The 27,193-nt window shown below is 41.5% G+C and overlaps 1 protein-coding gene across 1 annotated transcript; it reads right to left on the bottom strand.

Moving 5' to 3' along the window:
- Positions 1–25,474, bottom strand: U2AF2 (U2 small nuclear RNA auxiliary factor 2). The gene is made up of 12 exons (XM_060780332.2): positions 25,124–25,474; positions 15,663–15,798; positions 14,616–14,645; positions 14,291–14,394; positions 13,002–13,153; positions 11,946–12,062; positions 8,635–8,773; positions 8,425–8,504; positions 7,076–7,198; positions 3,546–3,632; positions 2,270–2,518; positions 1–538 (listed from the first exon to the last, which is right to left on the bottom strand). Exons 1-12 carry the CDS (start codon positions 25,170–25,172, stop codon positions 404–406), a joined length of 1,401 nt encoding a protein of 466 aa, XP_060636315.1. The 5' UTR covers positions 25,173–25,474; the 3' UTR covers positions 1–403.
- Positions 25,475–27,193: the final 1,719 nt, after the last annotated feature.

Raw genomic sequence — 27,193 nt, 5'->3', positions numbered from 1 at the left:
GAATTGGAAAAAATGTTTAATTCTGAGAGACAACGCTAGAGAAATAGTCGTCCATACACACAGCGCAGAGGAAAGGAAAATACAACAAAATGGGCCCATCCTTTTGAGTGAAACTCCTCTTAGCAAAAATCAGAATCACAGAGAAGGGAGGGAGGGATATGGGGATAAAGACAACATTCCTACTACAGAGTAACCATCACTGGGAAACCGTGGGGAGGGGAGGGGAGGGGAGGCTCGTGGCAGGGATAGAAAAGGAAGGAATTGGGGCCCTTGAAAGAAAAAAAAATACAGGAGATTTTGGCCATAAAATATAAACAGGCTATGCTGCTAAAGGAGCCTCTCTGGCCAGCGAGCTGCCCCTGCCTCCTCAGAAGACCCTTCCAGACCTGGCTCAGAGGCTGGGCTACCAGAAGTCTCGGCGATGATAGGAGTCTGGGTCACAGTACTTGGTCACCACGACCCGGTTCGCAAACTTTCGCCCGGTCAGACCTTGCATTGCCTTCTGACAGTCAAAGACTGATGTGAACTCCACAAAGATCTAGGAATTGAGGGAAAAGAAGGAAATAATTAATAATAAACCTATTCTATCTTTGTGACCGCATCTCCCCCTATGAACAGGCGTAGACTCTTAAGATCTGCTGGGGAGGCCCTCCTTTCACTTCCACCACCATCACAAGCACAGCTGTTGGGGACAAAGGAGAAGGGCTTCTCGGTGGTGGCCCCCCAACTTTGGAATACCCTCCCCAGGGAGATTAAGCAAGCCCCAACACTGGCTTCCTTTCACAGGGATTTGAAAACCTGGATGTTTCAGCAATCATATGAAAATGACTAATCCCTAGTTACATATGCCCAGTCCCTAATTCGCCAGATGGTACTCTGTTCTCTGTACTTTCAACTGCCCGGCCCTATGATACGCTGTTTTGCACTATCCCATGCCTGACCCTTTTTATAGCCTGCTCACGCCCATTTTAGTATTTTTGGTTATTGGTCTTTGTCGAACATTGTTTTGATGGAGTTTCAATGCTGCTGTTTAATTGTGTTCTTATTTGAGTTGTTATATTTTACTGTTTTTATTTTATTATGTTTTTGTTTTAATTGACTGTTTTGCTTTTATTTGTTGTGGACATTCTGTCCCATATATATGCCACCCCAAGTCCCTTCAGGGAGATGGTGGTGAGGTATAAGAATAAAGCTGTTGTTGTTGTTGTTGTTATTCAACATAAAACAATGGTAAAACCAATTGAAAAAGGGCACTCTGGATACTTCAGAGAAAGCTAACCTCTACTGCTTGCCCCCAAAATCTGTTTTGGCCAGCTGTGATTTTTTTCCAGACCACAGCTGCATAAATATTATAGGCAGCATGGACAATGGATCCTGGGATTTGCTGTCAAAGTTTTCCTATTTTCAAGAGTTGGGATTCCGGGGGAAAAAATGGAAATAAATAAAGTTGTGAGAGTAGGAAGAATTTTACAATTCATTGCTTACTAAATTCTGCCTTGGGGAAGTATTACTTATTAGTATAAATGCTAGGCATATTACACACATTTTGGTGCATCAAATGCTAGACCTGTTTCTGGGTAGATTTGACCTGCTGATTTCAAAAATGGCCCCGTTTTTGAGATACAGGACATATTTATTTATTTTCTTGAAACTTTTATATTCCATCCTTCTCACTCTGAAGGGGACTCAGGGGGGAGCCCAACATATATATGGCAAGCATTCCATGCCAGGCCATAAAATAACTATAAATATACACAAACACTAAAATCAGTTATATCTACTTTAAAATTAGTTGTTTAAAACCATCTCAAACATCACATATATTAGTCTTTATCTGCTTGCCCATAGAAAATCATAACTGTATGAAAAATACTAGAACAGATGTGATCTATCCAATGCAATCTTCTGACTCATTACCCCAAATAACCCTGGAACAGGCCTATAATGAAGATAGCAAGATGTTTTTTGGTTGGGCTGTGTTATCAATGGCAAGAATCAGGGCTGTAGAACCTGAAGGCCACAAACCCTCTCTCCAGACAGCCAAAGCCCCACTTTTTTGAACCCTGCCATACATGCACGGCATTGGAAGTTTATAGTGAATTTATTTGGCGTTCAGCAACATACCTTTTGTACAATTACTTGTGCTGCCTCATCAGTATTTTATTTTAATCACAACTTTCTCAGGTCCTGTCCATTATGCTGCATTAAACCTGTCTGGTTCCTCTTCCCAGCATCCAACCACCCTTCACAGAGAAGAACTCCCAATTACCTTGCCACAGCCAGGCACCTCAACGCCATCAACAGGCCGGGGAATCTCAATGGATTTGACAACGCCATACTTGCTACACTCGTCGCGCACATCCTCTACGATCTCCTCATATTCCTCATCATCCAACAGCTCCTCTGGCAGCACCATGTTCATGAGGCACAGCACCTCAGTGGGGTGACCACCCATCTGCACCTGGGAACTCATCAGGCCCGGTACCTGCAGTGTCACTGGAGTCTGGTTTATTGTACTCTGTCAGGAAGAAAATGGAAGATGAGTTTTAAAACGCAGCCATCTAAGACTCCTTCTTCCAAACATTCTACATCACAACCTTTCTACCCAAGAAAACTGCCTCTTCTGTTTTGGAGGCCAGATCAGACTAAAAATGACAGAAAGAGATGCAACAGGAATAATCATTTTCTGCAATTCTCAGATAAAGGATCATTTAGGCCTGATTCTTGTGTACTTTGGAATTAGTTTCATAGGCTCTAAAGCACTGTACAACTCTACACTTTGCTCCTCCAGATGTTTTGGACTTCAAGTCCTGGAAGCCTCAGCCAGCTTGACTAAGAGACAGAAATTCTGGGAGCTGAAGATGAAAGTAACTGGAGAACCAAGGTTTGGGAACCACTGGTTTAGATCTTTTTACACCAGCAGAATAGGGTGGGCTGTTAAAAATATCACATGTAAAGAGATAAAGATTTGACTTCACAGGGTAACACTGAGGAACATTTGTCTATTTATTTTGGTGACTTGAGGAAATCTCTGCATTAAAATTTGAGAAGTCAAGTTTTTGCATGAATACAGATGGTTCTTAATAGAAAAACAACTTGATTAAAATGCTGTTTTAGTACCTGCTTTCCACAGTGGGCAATTAGATATCTAGGCAGCCCACATGAAAGAAATGAAGACAACCATTCTCCTTTCCCCCCCACTCTTAACAATTGGCTTCCTCTAAATCAGTGTTTCTCAACCTGTGGGTCCCCAGGTGTTTTGGCCTACAACTCCCAACCAGTTTACCAGCTGCTAGAATTTCTGGGAGTTGAAGGCCAAAACATCTGGGGACCCACAGGTTGAGAACCACTGCTCGAAATCCAGAAGCGCCATATAATCAACGTGGTGAAGAGTGCCTTATTTCTCTAAGCAGACTTGACTACCTAAGGGCTAGACTTCTCATCGTTCTTCTTCTTTTTCCCCAAATAAGATGCAAGGATCTGGAAGAAATTTTAATCTCTCCCAGTCATGACTTTTCTTCCTCCCAGTCTCTTTCCTTTCTTACCAGAGTAGCATTCTTGGCTCCCACGCTGGCTCTCTGCACCAACAGTTTTTTATCGCCCAGCTGCATGCCATTTAAGCCCGCGATGGCCTGTGAGGGCAGAAAAAAGTGAATCCAGACACTTCAAAACTTGAGCCTCAAGGCTGCCTGCCACACAGCCCCTTCCACCCTCTTCCCCATTTCCCAAATCCCACACATTCATACACAAACGTTGGCTTTCTCCTGGCCTCCCACCAGAATCCTACCTGAACTGTATTGCCATGGATCTAAAACCATAATTGGCTTAGTTACCTGCCGGATCCCAAAACGGGCAATGTCGCAAATGGATTTTGGTTTTATAAAAACACATCTTGTTGAAAGGGTTTAAAGTGGGATAACAATGACTGTCTGCATGAAGGAGACAAATGTAAGAGGTACGTTTTCAGCTGCAGCTAAACATCATTAGCATAGACAGAAAACTCCAGAAGATACAGATAAAATTTTATTCATCCCCAAGTGCAACTTCTATTGCTTTTGGGCCACTGCCATCCCTTGGGAGTTCAGCTGAAACTGAACAGGTTTCACACTCTAAAAATGGTTTCCATGGAAACTACAGGCAAGATTACAATTCCTTGCTGTGATACAGAAATTGTTCTAGTCATGGGAACCACAGATAGCTAGCTATTTGCCTTAGTCGTGCAGTGAGAACTGGCAAGCAAAACCAGAAAGGTCTGGATTGCAAGGAAGACATCCACCATTAACTCAGAATAGTTCAGAAAGGGCTGGTCTTGTCCACAAATGGATTGGATTGAAATCCAACATCAACCTGGGCCCATACTTACTAACTCTTATCTAGAAATTCATGAACAGAGACATTTACTCAGAATTCAGGTAGCTGCAGAACCTCTGCTTTTGTTTCAAAATGGCACACTTTTCTAGTCCTCCTTCTTCACAGGAAAGCACAGAAGAATTGGAATTGCCTTATGAAGACTCAAGAAGTAGAGTAGAGATTAAATACAGCTTCTCAGACTAAAAAGAACAAGGTGTCAGTGTCTGACAGTCAGTCACTTGCCCTCCTAGTACTACTCCATTTATCTCTTTTGGAGGGTGTGCCTCTATTTTCCTATTCCCTCAATAAAGTTTGTCATCCAAAACTTTGTCAAAAGAAGTGTTATAAAGATTCTAAATTTTGGAAGTGCAGTGAGTTAATTCACACAATGTCTGCACAATTAAAACTCTGACCCCTTGGGACACATCAAGCTTTGCATCCCATTTTTTAAAAATGCAAATTGAACCCTCAAATGTTACAGCTTGAGAAGTAACTGCTTTTTCACTGTAGGTGCAGATGATCTGGGTTTAAATGTCACTGAAGGGGACTGAGTGGCTGCAACCTCTGAGAACTGTTGTATGGATAAAATTCAATTATAGTTATCAATTGAATTTTAAGGAGCTCACAGATCTAGCAAACCCGAGACACCAGTGCTAAAACACTACACTCTAGATCTTGTTTGATCTGCTTATTTAACATTTGTTCCTGCATTTAAAAAAATATTAGAACTGCCCTTGTTACTTATAAATAACCTCACTGTACCTCAATACCTTCACTTTTCACACTGCCTCCACATATTTTAAAGTAAATGCATGTTTAAAAATGCCACAATGCATTCTGAAACGGTGCTCCCAATGGCATTAAGTAGGAACTTTCCATTCTCTGGAGCACAGCATGCTGGCACTTACTTCTCATTTGATTTGCAAACTCCAAAACTGATCACAATAGGCTTTCTGAGAAAACCACAATTTGACTGCATGGTCAGTCATTTATAAAATCTTTTACAAAACCTGGAAAAAAGGTTTGTAGAGTTCAGGAAAGAAACATTTTGTTAAGCCACCATGAAGCAGGATTCCTGATCATAGCATGCCCATCTTAGAATGCCATTTATTGCCAATTCCAACTTTTCTTTACAAACCTGTTGACTACTACTTGTCTTACACTTCTTTAAAATAAAATGCCAGAGATTTATTATGTTAACTTTTAAACTTTTTATGGTTATATAATCCAATTGTGCACACCTGAATACAGGAGCATACCTGAAAAACGTCACCTATTCAAACACACATCTGCAAGTTAGGCAAGTACTGGCGGTGCAAAGAGCTCCTTGTCTTATACACAGACAAAGCAACTCTTACGCTGATGCTAATAACCTCAAAAACAATAAAATAAAAGCTTTAAAATGGCACTAGCGTGAAGTGAAAGATTAGATCATCCACCTTCCAGATCAGTTAAGAGTCCATTACCAACCCCCCCCCCAAAAAAAACCACACACACAAAAAAACAAAACAAAACAAACCCCTTCCCTGAAGCAAATGTTTTCAGCTTTGTAAACAACATGTTCCCTTACTAAGGTGCCTCTGCAGGTAGGGTATTTAGCAATGTGTCTAAACACAACATACCTTCCCTGGGGTGTAAATAATTTTTTATCTATTCTACCCTGAGCAAACAACAACAAATAATGATCATCCAATACTTTTAAATGTCTGAGAACTGCCAACCCACCTTTAGTTTTCTTTTCTTTCAAAAAAAACCAACGCAACCTATTTCTGGATGTCTGAACCAAGATTTTAGCTCATGCTAAAAACTCATACCTTTCTCCTTAGTGCAGAGAGACCAGAGGAAGGGGGGAGCACGGGAAAACACACACTTCCCAAAGAGCATATGGGAAGAAAGGCTATACAGGATGGGAAGCAGGTAGGTGGAGGGCAATATAAAACATGTATCCATACACACTAACAGAGGCACTCAGTAACAAAAGAAACACATGCACATCCCTTATGGAGGTCAACCCAGAAACAAGAGCTTGTGCTCAGCATGCAAAGTTACCACCGACACTCTCCGAATCCTATAGGGATTTTGGGGTGTTTCCTCTCCACCACAAGTCCCCCCGGTCCAACAGAGGCAAGGGGGATCTGGGGTGCTTTTCCTTTGGTTTAATGTTACATGATAAATGTCAATACTGGCTTTTTACAACTCCCACCAGTCAGCAAGCAGAGCACGTCTGCAGTTTAAGGGCCTGTTTCACCTCCTCCTGCTGTAACAAAAAGCACAGCGGGAGAAACGAAACCCAGTTTTTAAGAATGCAGGTTGCAGAATTCACTTGGGGTTGGGTGGGGGGAACAGGTGAAATGCGCTACGGACCCGGCTCTTCCCTGACTGGTGAGGGGAGGGCTTCTTACCGGCTCTCGGTCGGGCACGGCGGCCGGGGTCTTCGCAAAAAGGCCGAAGCCTTCTCCGACTAACATTCAGGGAGAGTTGTTGTTTTTTTGGGGGGAACAAAAAGCAGAAGTGATCAGAACACTAACTCGATGGTGTCTGCCGCTAAGTCAGCAGCTGTGCTGTAAAGGAGAGAAAAGCTGGCACCCCCTAGAGGGGAGGAGGAGAGAAAAAAACACCCCACCTGCTCAGAGGACAAAGAACCCCCCTCATCCCACGGACAGATCGGTGGGCCGCTGCGAAGCAAAAATAAAAAGAGAGGACGAGAGCGGGAGGCTGGCCCTACCTGGTCTGTCACGTTGATGTCCACGTATTCACAGAAAGCATAACCCTTTGACAGGCCAGTGGCACTGTCCTTCACCAGGTTGAAAGCCTTTAGGGGCCCAAAGGAAGTGAGCAGCTCTTTGACCTGGCAAGAGAGAAAAGGAAGAAGAGACACTGAGAAATTGTTAGCATTTCACAAACAGAGCAACGATTTTCGGTGGTGTGGTTTAATGGCAGTGGGCTATTTCCTCAAGCCCAATGGCTAGTTTCTAAAGCCTTGTTGGCAATACAGGCCATCCCCAACTTTCAAACAAGATAGAAATCCCCCACCCACCCACTTTCCGCTCCTGTAACAACTCCATTTTGAAATATTTGGGTTGTTGTGGAAACAAGGATTGGTGATAAAAGCCTCGGTGGCGCCACCTTTCCCCCATGATCACTCAGACAGGAGTGAATTTCCCTTCCTAGGGGTAGATTACTTTTCACACTTCCTGTTGTCTCACCCTCGTTTGTAACTAGGAATCATATGCAAGTTGAATATTTGTAACTTGGGAACTGCCTGTATTAAAAACTATGCTATAAGGGCTCTATATATGGGCTTTTAAAATAGAAGCTTTTAAGGACTGCTTTTAAGGGCATAACTAAGAATCTTAATCTGTGAGAATGCAAAACAGACAGCACACACTTTGCCCACAAGAGTGGAAGTGAGCTAGCAAGAGGTGAGCTAGCTAGAGGTGGTGTCCTTGTTTGTGTCACATAGCAGGTATCAAGGAACAGGGAGAGAAACACAACAATTCAAAAGCTCGAGGATGGATCAAAAAGTAATGCCTCCATCATTCTTCACTTTTATTTCTTTCACAGCTATTGGGCTATCTATGCACATGATAGAGGTAACCTTACTCTACTGATATGACCTTTTCTTTTTCCGATTGACTAATTAGAACCAAGAATCTGAAGCTAAAAGAGAGTCATCATTGATTTTCTGGCAAAAGAAGGTTGTGCACCTAAGGAAATCCATAATTGCTTGAAGAATGTTTATGATTTTGCCCCTTCTGACTTTTACCTGTTTGGATCCCTGGAAAGCCACCTAGGTGGCTTCATATTCAATTACCTGTATGACATTAAAACAGCTTTAACAGAATGGGTCACAAAGCAAAACCCTGGTTTTTTCCAAAATGATGCATGTGTTAAATGATGGCACAAATCTGTCCAAATTGATGGTGACTATGTTGAACTGCAATTTTGTGTAGAGGCCAGTTCAGCCTATGATCTGTAGCAACTTCTGCTGTTACGGTTCATTCAAAACGTTTTATGACACAGGAGGCAAAACTTTTTGACCCACCCTTGTACTTTCCATATGCCCAGACTCACCTGGTCATCATTAAGATAGTTTGGAAGACCCCCAATGAATAGCTTGTGAGCAGAGTCTGGAACCACTGTGGACACCACACCTGGTAGAAATAAAAGCAGGGATTATTTTGGGTTAGCCACATTTAGAGAAGGAACCACTCTCCCTCCCACTTTGAGCCCTTCCTGTGAATTTTACAGGAGCCAATTCCTTAAGAGATGAAGGCTACTCACCTGGCACATACACTGAAGGGTTTTCAGACATGCCAGGGAGTGGCTGGTAATCATGGGGTCGCCTGATCTTCAATGACTGTCCTTGAAAAATGATCCCATCAAAGGCCATGGCCTGGGTTGTTTCATCCACAGAGCGAAACTTAAGTTGTGAGGAAAAGGGAAACGGAAAAGTGAAATATATGATATGTATATTTATAAGGAGAAAGGTTGTTAAACACCTTGTTAGATGGGAAATGAATCATGTGCCTCTCCATGCTTGATTACATTGTTCCAATGTTGTTGTTCATTCGTTCAGTCGTCTCCGACTCTTCGTGACCTCATGGACCAGCCCACGCCAGAGCTCCCTGTCGGCCGTCACCACCCCCAGCTCCCTCAAGGTCAGTCCAGTCACTTCAAGGATGCCATCCATCCATCTTGCCCTTGATTGGCCCCTCTTCCTTTTGCCTTCCACCTTCCCCAGCATAATTGTCTTCTCTAGGCTTTCCTGTCTCCTCATGATGTGGCCAAAGTACTTCAACTTTGTCTCTAGTATCTTTCCCTCCAGTGAGCAGTTGGGCTTTATTTCCTGGAGGATGGACTGGTTGGATCTTCTCGCAGTCCAAGGCACTCTCAGAACTTTCCTCCAACACCACAGCTCAAAAGCATCGATCTTCCTTCGCTCAGCCTTCCCTAAGGTCCAGCTCTCACATCCGTAGGTGACTACAGGGAATACCATGGCTTTGACTAGGTGGATCTTTGTTGCCAGTCTGATGTCTCTACTCTTTACTATTTTATCGAGACTGGACATTGCTCTCCTCCCAAGATTGTTCCAATAGCACAAGCCAATACAGCCAGTGCTGAGAAAAATTAGAAGTTGCAGTCCAATATCATCCAGAGAGCTTGGTGATTCCCATTCCTCTCTATAACAAGGGTAAATTATAAAGAGACACCATCTTGATGTTCCTAAGAATTCTAGCCTACAAGAAGTGAGGTTAACTCAGCCTGTACTTCTCATGACTTTCAGATAGATTACAATCAACATCATCTCAAAACAGTGAGGAATATAACTGGAGAACAGAAATTAGGGGAAGGCTGCATTAAACTATGAACACATAATGACGGAACTGGAAAAAGGCCATGTTGTTGACTAAACTCATATGTCCTATACTACAAAGGAAATTAAATTTCCAGCAAGGTGTTGCCCCCTCACCTCTTGTCTCATTAATATAGCATGAGGATCAGGACATCCGTAGGGATACCAAGGTGTTTGTTTATAAAACTATTGCCCTCCCAACCCTGTTATATGCCTGCAAAACGTGGACTGTCTACAGACATCACACTCAACTCGTGGAACGATTTCATCAGCGTTGCCTCCGGAAAATCCTGCAAATCTCTTGGGAAGACAGGCAAACAAATGTTAGCATGATGGAAAAACCAAAGACTACCAGCACTGAACTGATGTTCCTCTGCCATCGACTGGTCATGTTGTCCGAATGCCTGATCACCGTCTCCTAAAGCAGTTACTAAACTTCCAACTCAAGAATGCAAAACGGAATGTTGGACAGGAAAAGAGATTTAAAGATGGGTTTAAAGCTAGCCTTAAAAACTATGGCATAGACACAGAAACTGGGAAGCCCTGGCCCTTGAGTGCTCTAACTGGAGGCCAGCTGTGACCAGCAGTGCTGTGGAATTCAAAGAGGCACGAATGGAGGGCAAAAGGGAGAAATGTACCAAGAGAAAGGCGTGTCAAGACAATCCTGACCAGGACTGCCTTCCACCTGGAAACTGATGTCCTCACTGCGGAAGAACATGTGGATCAAGAATAGGACTCCACAGTCTCCTACGTATCCACCACCAAGAAAGTACACTTGGAGGACCATCATCCTCAGGCTACAAGGGATCACCTAAGTAAGTAGCATGAAGTATCACCACAGAATACAAACTGGGAAAGTGTTCCCATCGCATTTGCCAGTACAAAGAAAATATTTATTTTTATTTATTTATTTACGACATTTATATGCCGCCCTTCCCACCCCAAAGGGAACTGAAGAGTGGCTTACAAGATAGATATACATACAATATATTATATTATTTGCAAAGTACAATATCAGTATTAAATATTACTATATTGTACTATACCATTATATTGTAATATTAATAGTAATATTACATGTAATATAAATATATAATTCTAATGTATTAGTAGTATTATGTTGAATTACATTTTATTATTAGAATAGCACAGGAGACAAGGTGGAACTGTCTCCTGCCCCCCTTTTTCTTCACTCTGGCCCAGAGCAGCAGTTGGTGCAGGGGGGAGGGGTCCCCAGTTGATGACATATGCAGGAGACAAGATGAAACTGTCCCCTGGCCCCCTCTCTCTTCACTCTGGCCCATATAATACTGTGTCACAAAGGTAACTATTATGAACTTTCCCTTCATTCAACTGAAAATAATACTGTTCTTCCCAAACCTCACACATCTTATTTATATCCTGCCTTGGCAATCCAGAACTTTCTAACTTTTTATTAACATTTGCTCTTTAAGGTCTGTATTTTAATCCCATCCAGACATGTCATTGAATTCCATAGCTTTCATGAAGGCTAACTGACAGGACAATCCTATACCTGTCAAGTTCCACCAAGTGAATCATTTCTAGGAGGGCATGTACACACTGAAATCACCTTTAAAGACAAGCCTCTTTTTTTTTAATATATGGAAGGCTATTAGGTAAGCCCTAAAATTGCCTTTTCAGAATCTGACACCATCCCAATTTGAATAATACAAAATCCAGATGTTGCCACTCTTAGAATCTATTCTTACAGCAACTTAGTTATATCATAATAAAGAGAAAGTCATCTCTTGGATAGGCTAGTGCCAAACCAAAATTAATAGAATGACACTTTGGAAAGTGCTTGGGATCACTAGAAGGAAATGTAAACTAATATCATATGTTTTATACTTCTTCTCAACACACAAACACGCATCTCATATTCAGCTTTAAGACAAAGTTTAGTGATCATGCATAAGATTCCCTTGTAAAAACTTGATCCATGCGGGTTCTTCACAATTACAGACTAGCAATTAGGAAGGAGCCAGTTGGTTCTGCAGAATTCTTAGCATTGTACTCTCCTATTTCGTACAATTTCCACATGCAAGGAAAATCTTTTTTATTTACTCAGACTTTTGACTATTTAATTGTTTTTGTATTATCCATTGATTTGACTGTATTTTGTTTTAACTTATGTTGCAAGCTGCAATAAATCAAGAAGCATACAGACATACATACTCTGAAGTGCTTTCTGATTCCACACGCCATGGTTTCTACTCACCTCTAAAAATGCAAAATTCTTGTCCTGGTTGATCTGCACAGCCAAGACAGGGTTACCAGGAGCCTGAGTAAGTCCACCAAGGCGCATCTGAGCATTGAAGAAATCCATCATAGCCTCCTGTTGGGTCAGAAAGGGAAAGAGACAAAAAGTTAGATATATATGACACAGAAATAGAAGAGCATTTGCTTGTATGCAACAAACTTCAGGACTACAAGTAGGGCCGCAGTTTGATACACTATTCATTTTAAAGAGGACATCTTCTGAGTTCTTTCCCTTGACACAAACATTTAAATAATGACAACTGACTTAATTCCAGGGTAATTTTGGTATTAGCAGCATAATTTCACACATATTACTCAAAAAGATGTAACAATGAATTCAGTCAAATTTAATCGTAGGCATAGGTGTACAAATTTAGATTGCAGCATAATTTCTCCTTTCCACATCTTACTCTTTTCAAAATTGACTCCTCCTTTTCTCTGGATATGCTTGATTACATCTGTCTTAAAATATGAGCAGAAGAAGAATCTGCATTAGGCAAGGATGTTTCGAAAAGATGTATAATGCTCTTTATGAAACAATACAACCGCTTTCGCTTAAAAGGCAGGCAGATTATGTACTGTATATATAATACTATTCAAAGGGATGCTGCAAATTATCTGTCTTGCCCAATAATGTATAGATTTGGACGAAGAGCCACAAAGAGATAGCAATGGAGAATAGGGCAGCTGCTGCAGTCAACCTGCACAATTTCATTACGAGCTTAGTGCCATGATCAGAATATTCACTACTCAGGAGAGGTGCTGTATCATTCCAATTATAAGAATGCCAGTATAGGAACAATTCCTTCCTAGTCTTGTACTTCTGAAACAAGGGACACAAATGAATTAATTCTAAGACAGGGGAAAACAGGGCACTCCATGTACAACTGACCTCTGATGCTAAGGTGCCAGTTACAGCTTTCAGAATTTTTTGAGGGAACTATTAGGGAGCTTAATTTGTTAAATAGAAAACAAATTAAATCATGTTAGTGGAATCAGACAGGCAAGTAGATACCTCAGTAATTCCGAAGGGGATGTTTCCCACATAGAGACGCCGTGCTTGCCGAGTCATTTGGCTGCCCACCACTGGCACAGGAGTGGGGGTCACTGCCAGGCCATCAGGGGTCATGGTGGGTAGGAGGGCTGTGGCCGGAATCTGCCCTGCAGCTAAAAACAACAACACAGCACCACTGATGGTTACAAACCCAGGGCTTCAGGTGCTAGGATCAGTTGTTATATCAACTAGCTAAAGTTTGACCAGTCATGGCATTGCTTATCTGGAGAGATTTGATTACTAACATATGCAACACTAAGTGAAAACAACAACAAATACAAATAGTGAATTACTACAATGCCACCTTTCAAGGAAGAGACAAGAACTAGAAATTCAATGATTTTTGAGAAATCACAAAAATTAAGTTAATATTCCCATTTCTGAAAAAGGAAAATGTCAACACACACAACCCAAAAGATACCATGCAGTCTGTAAGGAGTTTCTAAGCACATGGGAGAAGACCTATAAATACAATTACACTTTTTCAATTCCGGTCATTCATTATAGCTATGAATTTTTCAAAGGGCAACACGAAAACAGAAACGTAATATAGTGTACTGATTTGAACACTGGATTATAATCAGGATTCAAATCCCTGCTTGGCCACCGAAATCATCTGGGTGACCTTAGAAAAGTCATACTCTCTCAGGCCAACAACTTCCCAAGAAAACCCTGAGATACTGTAAGTCAGAAAGAAGAACTGCAGCAGCAACAAAAAGAGCAAAACACAAATTCAAAACTACAATCAAGGATAAGAATTAAAAATAGATCCCAATGCAAGTAAGAGTTACAGCTTGAATTAAGAAAACTTTTATATGGCAACAAAATTAGAAACATTAATGGGATTACAGATTAAATCCATGCATATTTATTCAAAAGGAAATCCCAACAAATGTTCTCTGACAATGCCATATAAGCAAAGAAAGACTTGTATCCATATATTAAAAGTAATATTAAATGTGAGGAAAACAGGAGAAGCAGGTGCAGGCTACTTATTGGCTCAGTTATGCAGAAGAGTTTTTACAGAAGAGCTCCTTTACTAGCTGGAAAGACAACTTTTTGCCCAAAGCTTCTTTTATCCAAGAAGAGAGAGGAAGACAAATACATGAAACTGAAAGGAAAGAACACTTTGCAAAAGTAGAGCAAGGCCTGTAAAATTAATCAGAAGTGATATTTCCATGGTAGAAGGGATATGTTCAAACTCTTTACAGTGAAACAAAGCCAAACAACAAAAGCTGGGGCGTGTCTACCTTGCATGGCTTTATACTGCATCGGTGTGATGTGTTCAAATCCTGGAGGCGGGACATCCCAATACTTGCGGACCTTCTTCTTCTTCTCATGCCGGGGAGAGCGACTGTGGAGATGAAGAGGAGGCAAAAGGTCAACAAGAACTGCTGAGACTATGCTAACTTGAGTTGACTGTGGCTTTATGTTCTGGCACCACCAACACAAGGTACAAGGGCCAAATCCTTTTAACAGAGTATCCCCTAATCCCAGTACCCTTGGGCTCTCTTTGTTCTGCCTCACAGAACCTCCAAATCCCCAGTCAGCATATGGAAGAACTACAATACTCACCTTAGGGGACCTGATAGGCTTAGAGGTGACCTGAAAAGCAAAAACAAAATGGGTTTGTGTCTTTTCCTGGCAGACAAATCAGGCTTAGGCAGCCAGTCAAACGGATCCAGTAGTGGCATCAAGGTCCCATATCCCTGAGACTGTGTGCAAAGATGCAACTGGGGCTGGGGAGAGGGGCAACAGGAAAATTGACAAATATCTTGTCAGCAGTGTATTTCACTCACATGTTGTAATACGAAACAAATTTGTAACAGAGGTTTAAAAGGAGACTATTTAAATAAGTATGGGTTATCCAGAGATGATGTTGGAAACCAGGAACAAATCTATAGGAGAAGAGGTGCTTTATTACCACACAGATTTTGAGTGTTTCAAATAATTAAAGTTAATCATCTTCACATAAAGAAAGTAAAGGTAGCCATCAGTGATAGTGAAGTGATGCTCATTCCCTTGAAGGAAAAAGATGCATGGATTGCAAACTCCTAACAAACAGCTTGTTATCTTTTGTAACTATGGAGTCACAAAAAGTTGTCCAGACACTGTATTCTCTGCAGCCATCAAAGGCTGAGGATGACTTTTACTTTTTTGGAGCATCACTTCTCTGTGTAATTGATTCCTTTGTCTACAAGTGCAGCTCCTCTTTTCTTAATGACTTTTAAGGTTTTGCCAAATTTGACAATATTTAACACATACAGGCAAAGCTAATATATATACTGAGAAGCACAGTGTTCAGCGGATGTAAGAGCTCAGATGCAGTTCTGATCCACCTCCCTTTTATTTCAGCAATACTCCAGAATAAGGCTTTCACAGAAAACATCATCAACCTGACTGGGTTGAATCAGAATAAATGAATAACCACACTATTAAATAACCAAATAACACCACTCAAGAGTTCAGAAATACTGACTTTTTGTTGTCATGATCTGGCCAATGACACCATTACTCTATTCTCAAAGAACTTATATTTCTCTCTGGTTTAAATCTCCTCACACAGCACACCCAAAAATGGAGAGGAAAAGAATGCTGAGCTTCACATCAAGTAGCCCTTACCTGCGTCTTCTGCGATCCCGCGAGACACTGCGCTGATCCCTGTTGCGCCGATCACGGCTACGGCTGCGCCGCTTCCTATCACGACTCCGTGAACGACTGTGGCTGCGTTTCCGGTGACGGTTTTCTTTGTCACGTTCTAAAAACAGAGAAAAATATAATGAATCAACAATTGTTGTGTTGGATACAAGTATAACCTTTGTCTCATTGTTGAGACTCTTTCTACTCCTTTATAAGTCAGATTAAAACAATATTATTTTTTAAAAGAAATGTCATGGAAGTGATGTACTCCTCTGAACTCATGCTTTCATTTTCCAGATCTCACAGCATTTACTATCACAACACCATACCCAAGTAGCAATATTTGTGAGTCCCAATCTTGTCTGGTCTAAATTACCAAATTTAGAATTGCAAAATTAAATTCCAGCTTTCATTTAATGTAGAAACTATAGTTGTTAACTAAAAGGGAGAATGTAAAGACAAAAATCCCCTCTCTTCCATGGTTTTATAAGTATATTAATATTGTTTACGACATTCTACAAGTTCTCACCAGGAAACAAGAATTTGGGGATCTCACAGGGTAACACTTAGTGGAATATGTCACAAGGCAATTGTGTTTTTGAACAAGTCCCGGATGTAGACAAAATTTATGGGGAGACTCTGAAAAATGAATAGCAATCTGGGCCAACCTCCTGTTCTCTGCTCTTCATTTTCACTGTACGTATGTCACAATACTCCCTTCCCAATGTCCTGTTCATTGTGTTCAGAAGAATTCACAATTCTCCCAATTTTGTAAGTAAAATAAAAACACAGCAGCTGAAGGGAGTTGGATTTTCCTCCTTAACCCAGAATTGTTTATATCCAATCTGTGCAACATAAACAGGGCAAAGAGGACTGGGGAAAGTCAGAAGTCACATGGCTGGCTTCTACAAATTTTATATTCCTAACTCAGTAATTTTTGAATTATTGAGAAATTTCTTATTTGTTGTGAAGGGGTGAAAAACAATGTATTAACACAAAGCAACAGAGTACAGGGAAGATCCATCAACATAAAGAAGAAGTCTTCTGAACATTGGAGAAGACTGTTGCAGCTGTGCTAGAAGTGAACAATAAAGAACATTGTACAATGACCAGCACAAAGCTGCATTTGTGCTGGCACATTTGTTGTTATACTATGCAAGGCATTTGGGTCTCTTGCAACAGACATGTACAAATTTTGAACTGGAAAAAACAAATACCCATATAGTAGATGCATTCAATGGAGATGGAAGCTATGATACTTAAGATATAACCTCTACTCTAGTAAGAGATACCTCAGGATGGTGTAAATAAGATTTATTTATTCTGAAGCATGTTTTTCCTAGTCTGGCTGGACATCCTGGCATCTTTTATTCCTGCCTTGAAAAACTTCAAAACTGTATATACCTTGATATGCTAAATGATCTATACAGACTGTTTTAAGGAGTCTTCCTTAAAACATTATTTAAAAACATTATTAAAAAAACAACACATAATTAAAACAGTGGGAAGGCCAAATGTAGAGTTAAAATTGGAAATAATGCTGGGCCATAAGCAAAAGGTTATACTAGTGTTTGTGGAGGGCATACAAGCAGACTCAGGGAAATGTAAAGTGCTTTGGAGGACAAAGTGCTATGGGATTCATTATTCTGGGAAGGAATAATGAAGCGACTATAGAGGAAATTACACTAGAATCAACTGTAGTACATAAGTGTAAATGAAAATTCCAAACCTTGTTTATACAGTAAAGATTATATGAGAGAGGGAGGGAGGGAGGGGATGAAACTCTTATAAGGGGTTGGTTTAACCTCCGGTTTGCCAGTAAAATTGGATTACCGTGTTATGAAAGGATGTATGTCTAAAACATGTGTCACCAACCTGAAAAGTTTGGAAAGCTCTGCTGTAGAGGGAAACAAAACATTTCCCAGTGTGGCAAAATATTTTGTAATAACTCCACCTACCTTGCAACAAGCTCTTATATGAAAAGTTTGCCACTGACTGCAGTAATAGGCAACCACTTATAGCCAACCACCTCTTACACCACACAGAACAGTGTGCACTTGCAGCTTTGGTGTGAGAATTCAATTGCATCCACGTGTTTCACAAGAGTCTTGTCAAGTTAGCACCTTAACAGCTTGAAGCAATGCAGATGTTTGCTTAATAACTTGTCAGTAGCATAAGCCAACATGGTGTCGTGGCTTGAATCCCTGCTCAACCATGGAAACCTGCTGGGTGACTTTGGGCAGATTGGGGGTCTCTCAGACTCAGATGAAGACATGACAAACGCCCTCTGGACAAATTCTGCCAAGAAAATCCTTTGATAGGTTTGCCTTAGGGTCACCCTAAGTCAGAAATGACTTGAAGGCACACAATAACACTGAAGAAAGAAAGGCAAATTCCACAATAACCTTTAAGGAAAAACTTTATTGGATGATTGTAAATCTGCTCAACTGCAGCAAATAAGGTTCACCTTCCGGCAGTTATGCAATGTACAGTTTCTGCAGGTGTATTTGACACCAGCCATCTGTGTTCACCTATTCAAATGCAAAGCTACGGTGATGAAAGGAATAAACTAATCACAGAGGATTACTCCCTGGAAGCTTCCTTTTGCATTACATTTATCATAACATTTCTGAGTGGACTGGAGGAAAGCAGAAACTAAAGAGAAATAGGTCCCAGTGCAGGAAGGAGATGAAAGGCTGAACCATAGCCTGAGACTGAAAAATTTGTATTTTTATTTTTGTCAATTATTATCAGAAGTCATTTTAAAGGAAACGCATCCAGTCTCCGGGATTGGAAGGCCATGAACACTAAGCTTTCTTTGCATTCAGAAAGTGGAATGGCAGCAAATTCCAATGATCTTGCCATTCTACCCCTCTTTTACCTCTAGGACAATCACCACACAATGTCTTTGCAGGGTGGAATACCACTAATGCCAAATTTCTAATTAGCAGATATTTGAGGGGTGGGAGCTCTCCATGGAAGTGATTACTGAGAGCAATGCACTGCAGAGAAGAGGAACAGATCTAAAAGCTCAGATAAAGTGACTGTGGAATGACCAATCTACTGTAGTTTAAAAGCATGTTGAACAAGGGCCATTGGAGACTTGTATTCAAATATCTGCTTGGACCCATTCAAGGCAGTCATTCATGAAGTATAATTGTAAGAAGAAACAGGGATTGGGAAAGATTTGAAAAAATACCAAAAGATGTAAGATGGGATAAAGAGACACACAGGAACATGCACAGGGAAATCTAAGAGCTTGAGTAGGACAATATTTAGTATTACAGTAGGATAAAGGTGATTCAGGTCAAAATTTCCAGTCAGTTATTATGTTAAGGTGTAGGTAACTACGTAAATTTGGGAGTAATTACCATCTTAGGCCTAATTTTAATTTGAGGATTGATCTGCGTATCCAATGTGGGGAAGGAGAGGCAAAAACAAACAAACAAACAAACAGGCACCTATTCACTGTGGGCCCTTGGTATTTTCTGGGCTTTAGTTTCAGGATCCCCTGGGATGATCAAATCCCAGCATGTACATAGGCATAATATAATAAAGTTCCTTATATAAAAAGGCAAATTTAAGGTTTGCTTTTTGGATTAATTTTTTTCCAAGCTGTGGATTATTGAATCTGTGAATGCAGAACCCGTGGATAAAGACTCTATTTTAATGCTTTTATGTCAAGTACTTGAGTCCCCTTTTGGGGAGATAAAGCGGGGCATAAATAAATAAATAAATAAATAGCTGATAGTCATCTCATAGGTGCAAAGAAAATACCCAGGATTTATATTGTTGAGATGAAAGGAAGAGGAGTACAGCTTGATAGAGCAAAACTTTGTATGAAGAAGTTTGAACTCTTTGAAAGTAACTGCCAGGCACCTACATCCCACTGAGCTACATTGAATACTAGGCAAGCTCAAGACAACCTTCCACCCTCTTTTCCCTCCCATTTTCTCACAAGCCAAGCCCGCTTTACTTCCAGCATGGGGTCTGAAGCAGCTTGCACAAAAACCTATCGACTAAGCTCATATTTTGCATTGTTTAAAACCTCACTGCCTCCCCTCCCCAAAACTAGCGATTACTGCGAGTAGAGTGGCCTTTATTCAGAATTCCAAAACACTACAAAATTGTCTACATGGGTGACTGAGATAAAAAGGTAAAGGTTTACCCTTGATATTAATTCTAGTCGCGTCCGACTCTAGGGGGTGGTGCTCACTTCCATTTCTAAGCCAAAGAGCTGGCGTTGTCCGTAGGCATCTCCAAGGTCATGTAGCCATCATGACTGCATGGAGCGCGGTTACCTTCCCAACGGAGCAGTACTTATCAATCTACTCACATTTGTATGTTTTCGAACTGCTAGGTTGGCAGAAGCTGGGCCTAAGAGCAGGAGCTCACCCTGCTCCCCGGATTCGAACCATCGACATTTTGGTCAACAAGTTCAGCAGCTCAGTGGTTTAACCGGGGGCTGAGATAGTGACACCTTTGTTTTTTGACGTTCCGACGTACGAAAACTTTATTTCATTTTCCATATTATTAAATAATACTTTGAAAAGGTTACCTTCAAAGTATGTGTATAAGGCGTATATCAGGGGTCCTCAAACCTTTTAAACAGAGGGCCAGGTCATAGGCCCTCAAACTATTGAGGGCTGGATTATAATTTGAAAAAAATATGAATGAATTCCTATGCATACTGCACATATAATAATAATAATAGTAATAGCAATAATAATAATCTTTATTTATACCCCGCCACCATCTCCTCAAAGGGGACTCGGCGCAGCTCACATGAGGCCAAGCCCAAAAATACAATACAGTAAAATAAAATACAAAACAGAAAAAAATATATCCGAACAAAATGCATAAAATACAAAATAAAATAAACAATGCAAAATAACATAATGAAAATGAAACAAATAGGGCAGGCCAAATGCACAGATAGAGTAATAAAACCCTGATGAGATAGGACTAGAAAAAGTGCCTGTATGAGGGAAGAGGGCAGAGCCTGAGAAGGAAGGTTGTTTTGTTTTGTTTTTTTGCACTACTTATTCGTAGTGCAAAAAATACTTTAAAATAATACAATAATTAAAATGAAGAACTATTTTAGCAAATATAAACTTATTAGTATTTCAGTGGGAAATGTGGGCCTGCTTTTGGCTGATGAGATAGGATTGTTGTTTTTGTGTGCTTTCAAGTCATTTCAGGTTGACCCTGAGTGAGGGCCAGGCAATTAACCTTGGAGGGTCCTATCCGGGCCTTAGTTTGAGGACCCCTGGAATATATGAAAAAAAAAGTCATGTTTAGACATGGGGACCCTCCACCCAAAGGATACCTAATTATGTACCGTACATATATGAAAACACAATCCAAAATCCCGAACAGTTATAGTGTCAAGCATTTTGGATAAAGGAAAGCTCAGCTGATATAGCTCCAGGCATGGAAGCTTCCCAATTCCAGCCTGGTCCCAGATCTTGTGGAGTGAGCCCACGTGTCACCTTGGGGAAGAGAAGGCAGATAGGCAACACCAAAGCTCTGTTTAAATATTTGAAAGGAACTCACATCACGGAGGGGGAGAGCCATGTAGACTAAGACATGGAACAATGGCTATCTCTCTCCATGAACCAGCCTGAGCTCTTCGGTCTTCGGGGAGGCCCTCCTTTTGCCCCTGCCAGTTTTACAGACTCGTCTTGTGGGTACAAGGGAGAAAGGCTTCTGCTCTGTGGCCCCCTGACTCTGGAACTCATTGCCCGGAGAGATTAGGAAAGCCCTCACCTTAGAAACCTTTAAAAAGAATCTTAAAACCTGGCTTTTCCGTTGCGCCTTTGGAGAGTAGCCACACAACCTTACTCTATTGCTCCCTTCAACGTTATTGCCTCTGGAGTATATTTTCCCCCTTGTATGAAGGCCTGTTTTTACCACCCCGTATCTTTATGAGCTCTCCCTCGCAAATCTGCTCCTCTTTTATCTCACCCTGAGTTTTAGCATTTTATCTTGCACATTGCCATTATGATTGTGGATTATTGTATTTGTATATTGCTTATTTTATGTGTATATTGCTTATTTTATTTTACTATTTTATTCCTATTTTACTATTTTATTCCTATTTTACTGTGTTGTTGCTTGTGTTTTGGTTTTTATTCTATTGTAATGTGCTGTTTGGGCTTTGCCTCATGTAAGCTGCCCCGAGTCCCCGTTGGGGGAGATGGTGGCAGGGTATAAACAAACATTATTATTATTATTATTATTATTATTATTATTATTATTATTCAAATGGCAGGAAAAGAGATTCCACCTAAACCAGGCCTGGGCCAACTTGGGCCTTCCTCCAGGTGTTTTGGACTCCAACTCCCACAATCCCTGAGGCCCCTTCCTCTTCCCTCTCAGTCGCTTAGGGGCCTCAGGCTGTTAGGAATTTATTTATTTATTTATTTATGACATTTATATGCCGCCCTTCTCACCCCGAAGGGGACTCAGAGCAGCTTATACAATACAATAAATAAAATAAATACAATATCTTCTCGACCTCTCTCTTTACTCTGGTCTCAGAGCAACAGTTGGTGCTGGGAGGAGGGGCTCCCAACTGATGGCACTGTCTTCTTGGCCCCTCTCTTTACTCTGGTATACCTCTATGAATACTGTGCCTGTAAATTTATTTGGCGTATCTACAGATTACATTTTCAACTATGTAACTTATTTAGGTTCAATGCTTAAAACACTTCATGCATGATTCTCAGCCAATTTATCTTAATACAATCACCCCTCTACATTCGGTGGTGGCCCCTCGACTCTGGAACTCACTCCCCAAGGACATCAGGCATGCCCCAACTCTGGCAGTCTTTAGGAGGAGCCTGAAGACATGGCTGTTCTAGTGTGCCTTCCCAGAATAAGGAAACTCCTAGCAATATGTCCCTAAATGCACTTTATCAATGTTCTAGGATTGTCTTCACACCCCTTTCCTCTCCGAAATTCTATCCTAGTTACATATTTCACCTGGTCATGCTCAGCATTATTTTTTTTAAAAAAAATTATTACATTTGGCCCAGCCATAGGTTTTAATGTGTTGTTGTGCTATTGTTAATGTTTACTGCTGTTTTTTGTTTTTGAGTTTCAGATTGTTTGTATTGCTATTGTTGTTTTTGCTGATGTATTGTGGGCTCGGCCTCATGTAAGCCGCACCAAGTCCCTTGGGGAGATGGTAGTGGGGTACAAATAGTTTATTATTATTATTGGGGTAAGATGCACAGGACACCCGCATCTCCGTCTATTAACCCACGTGTTCCCTTCGTTCATCTGGAGAGGCCCTGCTCGTGATCCCACCTGCGTCGCAGGCGCGTTTGGTGGGGACGAGGGACAGGGCCTTTTCTATGGTGGCCCCCCGACTTTGGAACACCCTCCCCAAGGACATCATTGTATTGTTATGTTGTTGTTTTTATTGAGGCCTTGGCCTGTGTAAGCCGCATCGAGTCCTTCGGGAGATGCTAGCGGGGTACAAATAAAGTTAATAATAATAATAATAATAATAATAAATTGAAAAATTGCAAATTTTTTCTCCCCTGAGGGAAAATCTTTCTAGGGCTTTTCTAGGTCCTCCAGCACAACTCTGTGGTCATATTCCGCTGAAAGCTGGCCACAGAAAAGCACTGGAGGACCTAGAGAGTCCTAGAGAGATTTTCTCATGCTGGATCCTCCAGCGTGACTCTATAGTCAACTTCCTAGAGAGAAAATTGTGAAAGTTGGAGTCCAAAAAACCTGGAGGTATTACTATTACTATTATTATTATTGGGGTAAGACACACAGGACCCCCGCAAAAGGTGAAGACAGAAGGGAGCAGAAGGCACTTCCATCTTGTCTTCTGCCTATATCATCACTTGAGAGGCCCCTCCCCCTTCTGGCACTAACGGCTGTTCTGGCCAGAGCAAAGACAGAAGGCAGCAGAAGACACTTCCATCTTGTCTTTACTAATAATATAATATAGTATATTGTATATACATATAATATTTATAATATTATAATGTAATATAATATAATACTAGTAATAATAATTCAATATTATAATTATAATTATATATTTACATTACATGTAATATTACTAATAATACTACAATATAACGGTATTGTGCAATATAGTAATATATACTGATATTGTACTATGCTAATAATATAATATATTGTATGAAAATATATATTGTAAGCCGCTCTGAGTCCCCTTCGGGGTGAGAAGGGCGAGATATAAATGCCATAAATAAATAAATAATAAATAAAATTGAAAAATTGCAATTTTTTCTCACCTGAGGGAAAATCTTTCTAGGGTTTTTCTAGGTCCCCCAGCACAACTCTGTGGTCATATTCCGCTGAAAGCTGGCCACAGAAATGCACTGGAGGACCTAGAGAGTCCTAGAGAGATTTTCTCATGCTGGATCCTCCAGCATGACTCTGTAGTCAACTTCCTAGAGAGAACATTGTGAGAGTTGGAGTCCAAAAAACCTGGAGGTATTATTATTATTATTGGGGTAAGACACACAGGACGCCCGGGAAAATCTTTCTAGGGGTTTTCTAGGTCCTCCAGCACAACTCTGTGGTTATATTCCGCTGAAAGCTGGCCACAGAAATGCACTGGAGGACCTAGAGAGTCCTAGAGAGATTTTCTCATGCTGGATCCTCCAGCATGACTCTATACTCAACTTCCTAGAGAGAATATTGTGAGCGTTGGAGTCCAAAAAACCTGGAGGTATTATTATTACTATTATTATTGGGGTAAGATGGACAGGACCCCCGGGAAAATCTTTCTAGGGGTTTTCTAGGTCCTCCAGCACAACTCTGTGGTCGTATTCCGCTGAAAGCTGGCCACAGAAATGCACTGGAGGACCTAGAGAGATTTTCTCATGCTGGATCCTCCAGCGTGACTCTGTAGTCTACTTCCTCGAGAGAACATTGTGAGAGTTGGAGTCCAAAAAACCTGGAGGAAGGCCCAAGTTGGTCCAGGCTTGCTGTGGAGGTTTCTAAGCAGGTGGCCATCTGTCGGGAGTACTTTGGTGGTGTACTCCCGCGTGGCAATCTCCCAATCAGCCAGATCAAGGCCCTCCTTTGTCCCTGTTCTTCCCAGAGAGTAAAGAAAAGGCGCCAGGAGGGAGAGCGATGGTGCCAGGCCCGGCCTTCCCTTCTCCCGCCCCGTTAAAGGCGTGCGCAGAGCCACCAACGGCCATGCCTGCCTCCATAGCTCGCCTCCCGGGAAATCAGGCGAAAGAGGAGAAAGGCGAAGTTGGCTAACAAGAAGGACAATACCCGCCCCCCCTCCCCCGCCGCATAGGCCCAGCCATATGGTAGCGCCCGCCTCAGGTAAACGGGCCCTTCCATTCTCACCAAGGGGGGCGCGTCCGAAGCAGGCGGGATTTCGACGCCCTCACGCCCTGCCCACCTCTCTCTCTCTCTCTCGTTCGCTCGCTTACCTTGTTTGTTTTCGTTAAGCTGCCGCTCGAACTCGTCGAAGTCGGACATGGCGACGGAATAATAAGACTCAAGCCCGGCCTGGCTCTTCTGCCCGCTTGCTTCACCGCCGCCTCACGCAGTAGGCCGCAACGGCGCCTTTCCTTGAGTTCGGCAACTTCCGGCAAGGGCTTCGGTTGGTTACGGAAAGGCTCGGCTGCGTGCGAAGGCGCGTCTCTACTTCGGTCACTCCCTTTTCGGCTTTTTCCGTAAAGGTTCGTGTGCTGACGGAAATGTTCGGCTATATTCGAGAGAGCCTCCTCTCACGATTCTCGTCCTCGCGGTCGCTCCGCCTCGTCTCACTCCCGCCTGTAAAGCATCTTCGGCTTTTTCCGGAGAGGTTCGGGTTTTTCCTCCCAACGTCACTTCCTCTGCCCGTGTTCGAGTGTCGCATGCTCTTGGCTCCTCCCTGCATTGTGTTATGTTGACAATAGGGAAAGCGAACGATTGGTTCCGGGGCTATTGGGTTTTTCCACCAGACGCCCTTTAGTTGAATGTACAGGGTTAGTCAAAATGCATAGGCCAATAAGCCATTCAATTGAATGGCTTATTGGCCTATGCATTTTGACTAACCCTGTATTGTAGAAGGCTTTCATGGCCGGAATCGCTGGGTTGCTGAGTTTTCCGGGCTGTATGCCCATGTTCCAGAAGCATTCCCTCCTGACGTTTCGCCTACATCAATGGCAGGCATCCTGAGAAATACTCCTGTTTTTTTATTTTAAAGTTTTTTTAATGCTGGTAGCCAGATTTTGTTCATTTCTGAAAGAAAACCATGAAAAGGAACAAAATCTGGCTACCAGTATTTTAAAAACTCTAAAATCAAAATAAAGAGCAACACTCAAAAACAGGAGAATTCCAGACAAGAAACAATCAGGGCCAGCTCACTACCTCTGAGGATGCTTGCCATAGATGCAGGCGAAACGTCAGGAGAAATGCCTCTAACATGGCCCTATAGCCCGAAAAAACCCACAAGAACCTAGTGATTCCAGCCATGAAAGCCTTCGACAATCAGGGCCAGCTTATTACCTCCCAACTAAGAATTCCCCCAGGCAGGAAGCAGCCAGACCTTGAAACTCCAATGCCATTAAATGCGAATCAAGGCGGCCAATTGCAACATCCAGATATATAAACTCAATTTCTCTAGTTTCCAAGAGACCTCACAACCTCTGAGGACGCCTGCCACAGATGTGGGTGAAACATCAGGAGAGAATGCTTCTGGAACATGGTCATACAGCCCAGAAAACTCACAGCAAGGATGCCTGCCATAGATGTAGGTGAAACATCAGGAGAGAATGCTTCTGGAACATGGTCATACAGCCCAGAAAACTCACAGCAAGGATGCCTGCCATAGATGTAGGTGAAACATCAGGAGAGAATGCTTCTGGAACATGGCCATACAGCCCGGAAAACTCACAGCAACCCAGCCCTTTAATTGCTTTGGGTCTCTTTTTTTTTTTGGGAGAAATTTGGACACAAAAGGGAGCCAGTCCACCACGTGGTGGAAGTAATGGAAAATATAATATAAAAATATATAATTTATTTTTATATTCTCCCAAAAGCATTCAGCCTTTTATTTCATTAGCTTAATTCATATTTGGTGCCATTGCTTTTCCCCCAAATGAATTAAGCATTTCCGGTTTCTGGATCTTAGAAGGGCAACTTCCTGTCGTTTATGCTACTAAATGGAGAAAATATAAATTCTCCAAATATAAATAAAATATACATTCCTCCACCACCTCAATCCAACGGATTATTTTAAAAACACCTAACTTCTGCATAATTAAAATATGGAGAACTACAAAGATAGGAGACACCCAAAGGAATCTTGTGCCTTCTGATGGAATAAATTAAGGGTGCATTTATTATTATTATTATTATTATTATTATTATTAACTTTATTTGTACCCCGCGAGCATCTCCCAAAGGACTCGATGCGGCTTACAAAGGCCGAAGCCACAAAACACAATACAATAGAGAACATAACAAGCAATAACAAAACAAATCAAAATCAAAAAGCAAATCAAAATCAAAAA

Source organism: Anolis sagrei, chromosome 6 (genome assembly GCF_037176765.1).
Source record: "Anolis sagrei isolate rAnoSag1 chromosome 6, rAnoSag1.mat, whole genome shotgun sequence".
Classification (NCBI taxonomy): Eukaryota; Metazoa; Chordata; class Lepidosauria; order Squamata; family Dactyloidae; genus Anolis; species Anolis sagrei.
This window is presented reverse-complemented; position numbering and strand designations above follow the sequence as displayed.

Bases quoted from the DNA above. Each gene is read 5' to 3' on its own strand.
- U2AF2 (XM_060780332.2), bottom strand. From the start codon at position 25,172: ATGTCCGACTTCGACGAGTTCGAGCGGCAGCTTAACGAAAACAAACAA. The intron at 13,154-14,290 runs GTAGACACGCCC...TGTTGTTTTTAG, and splicing joins GCAGTATAAAGCCATGCAAG to CTGCAGGGCAGATTCCGGCC. The intron at 8,505-8,634 runs GTGAGTAGCCTT...TATTTCTACCAG, and splicing joins CCCTTCAGTGTATGTGCCAG to GTGTGGTGTCCACAGTGGTT.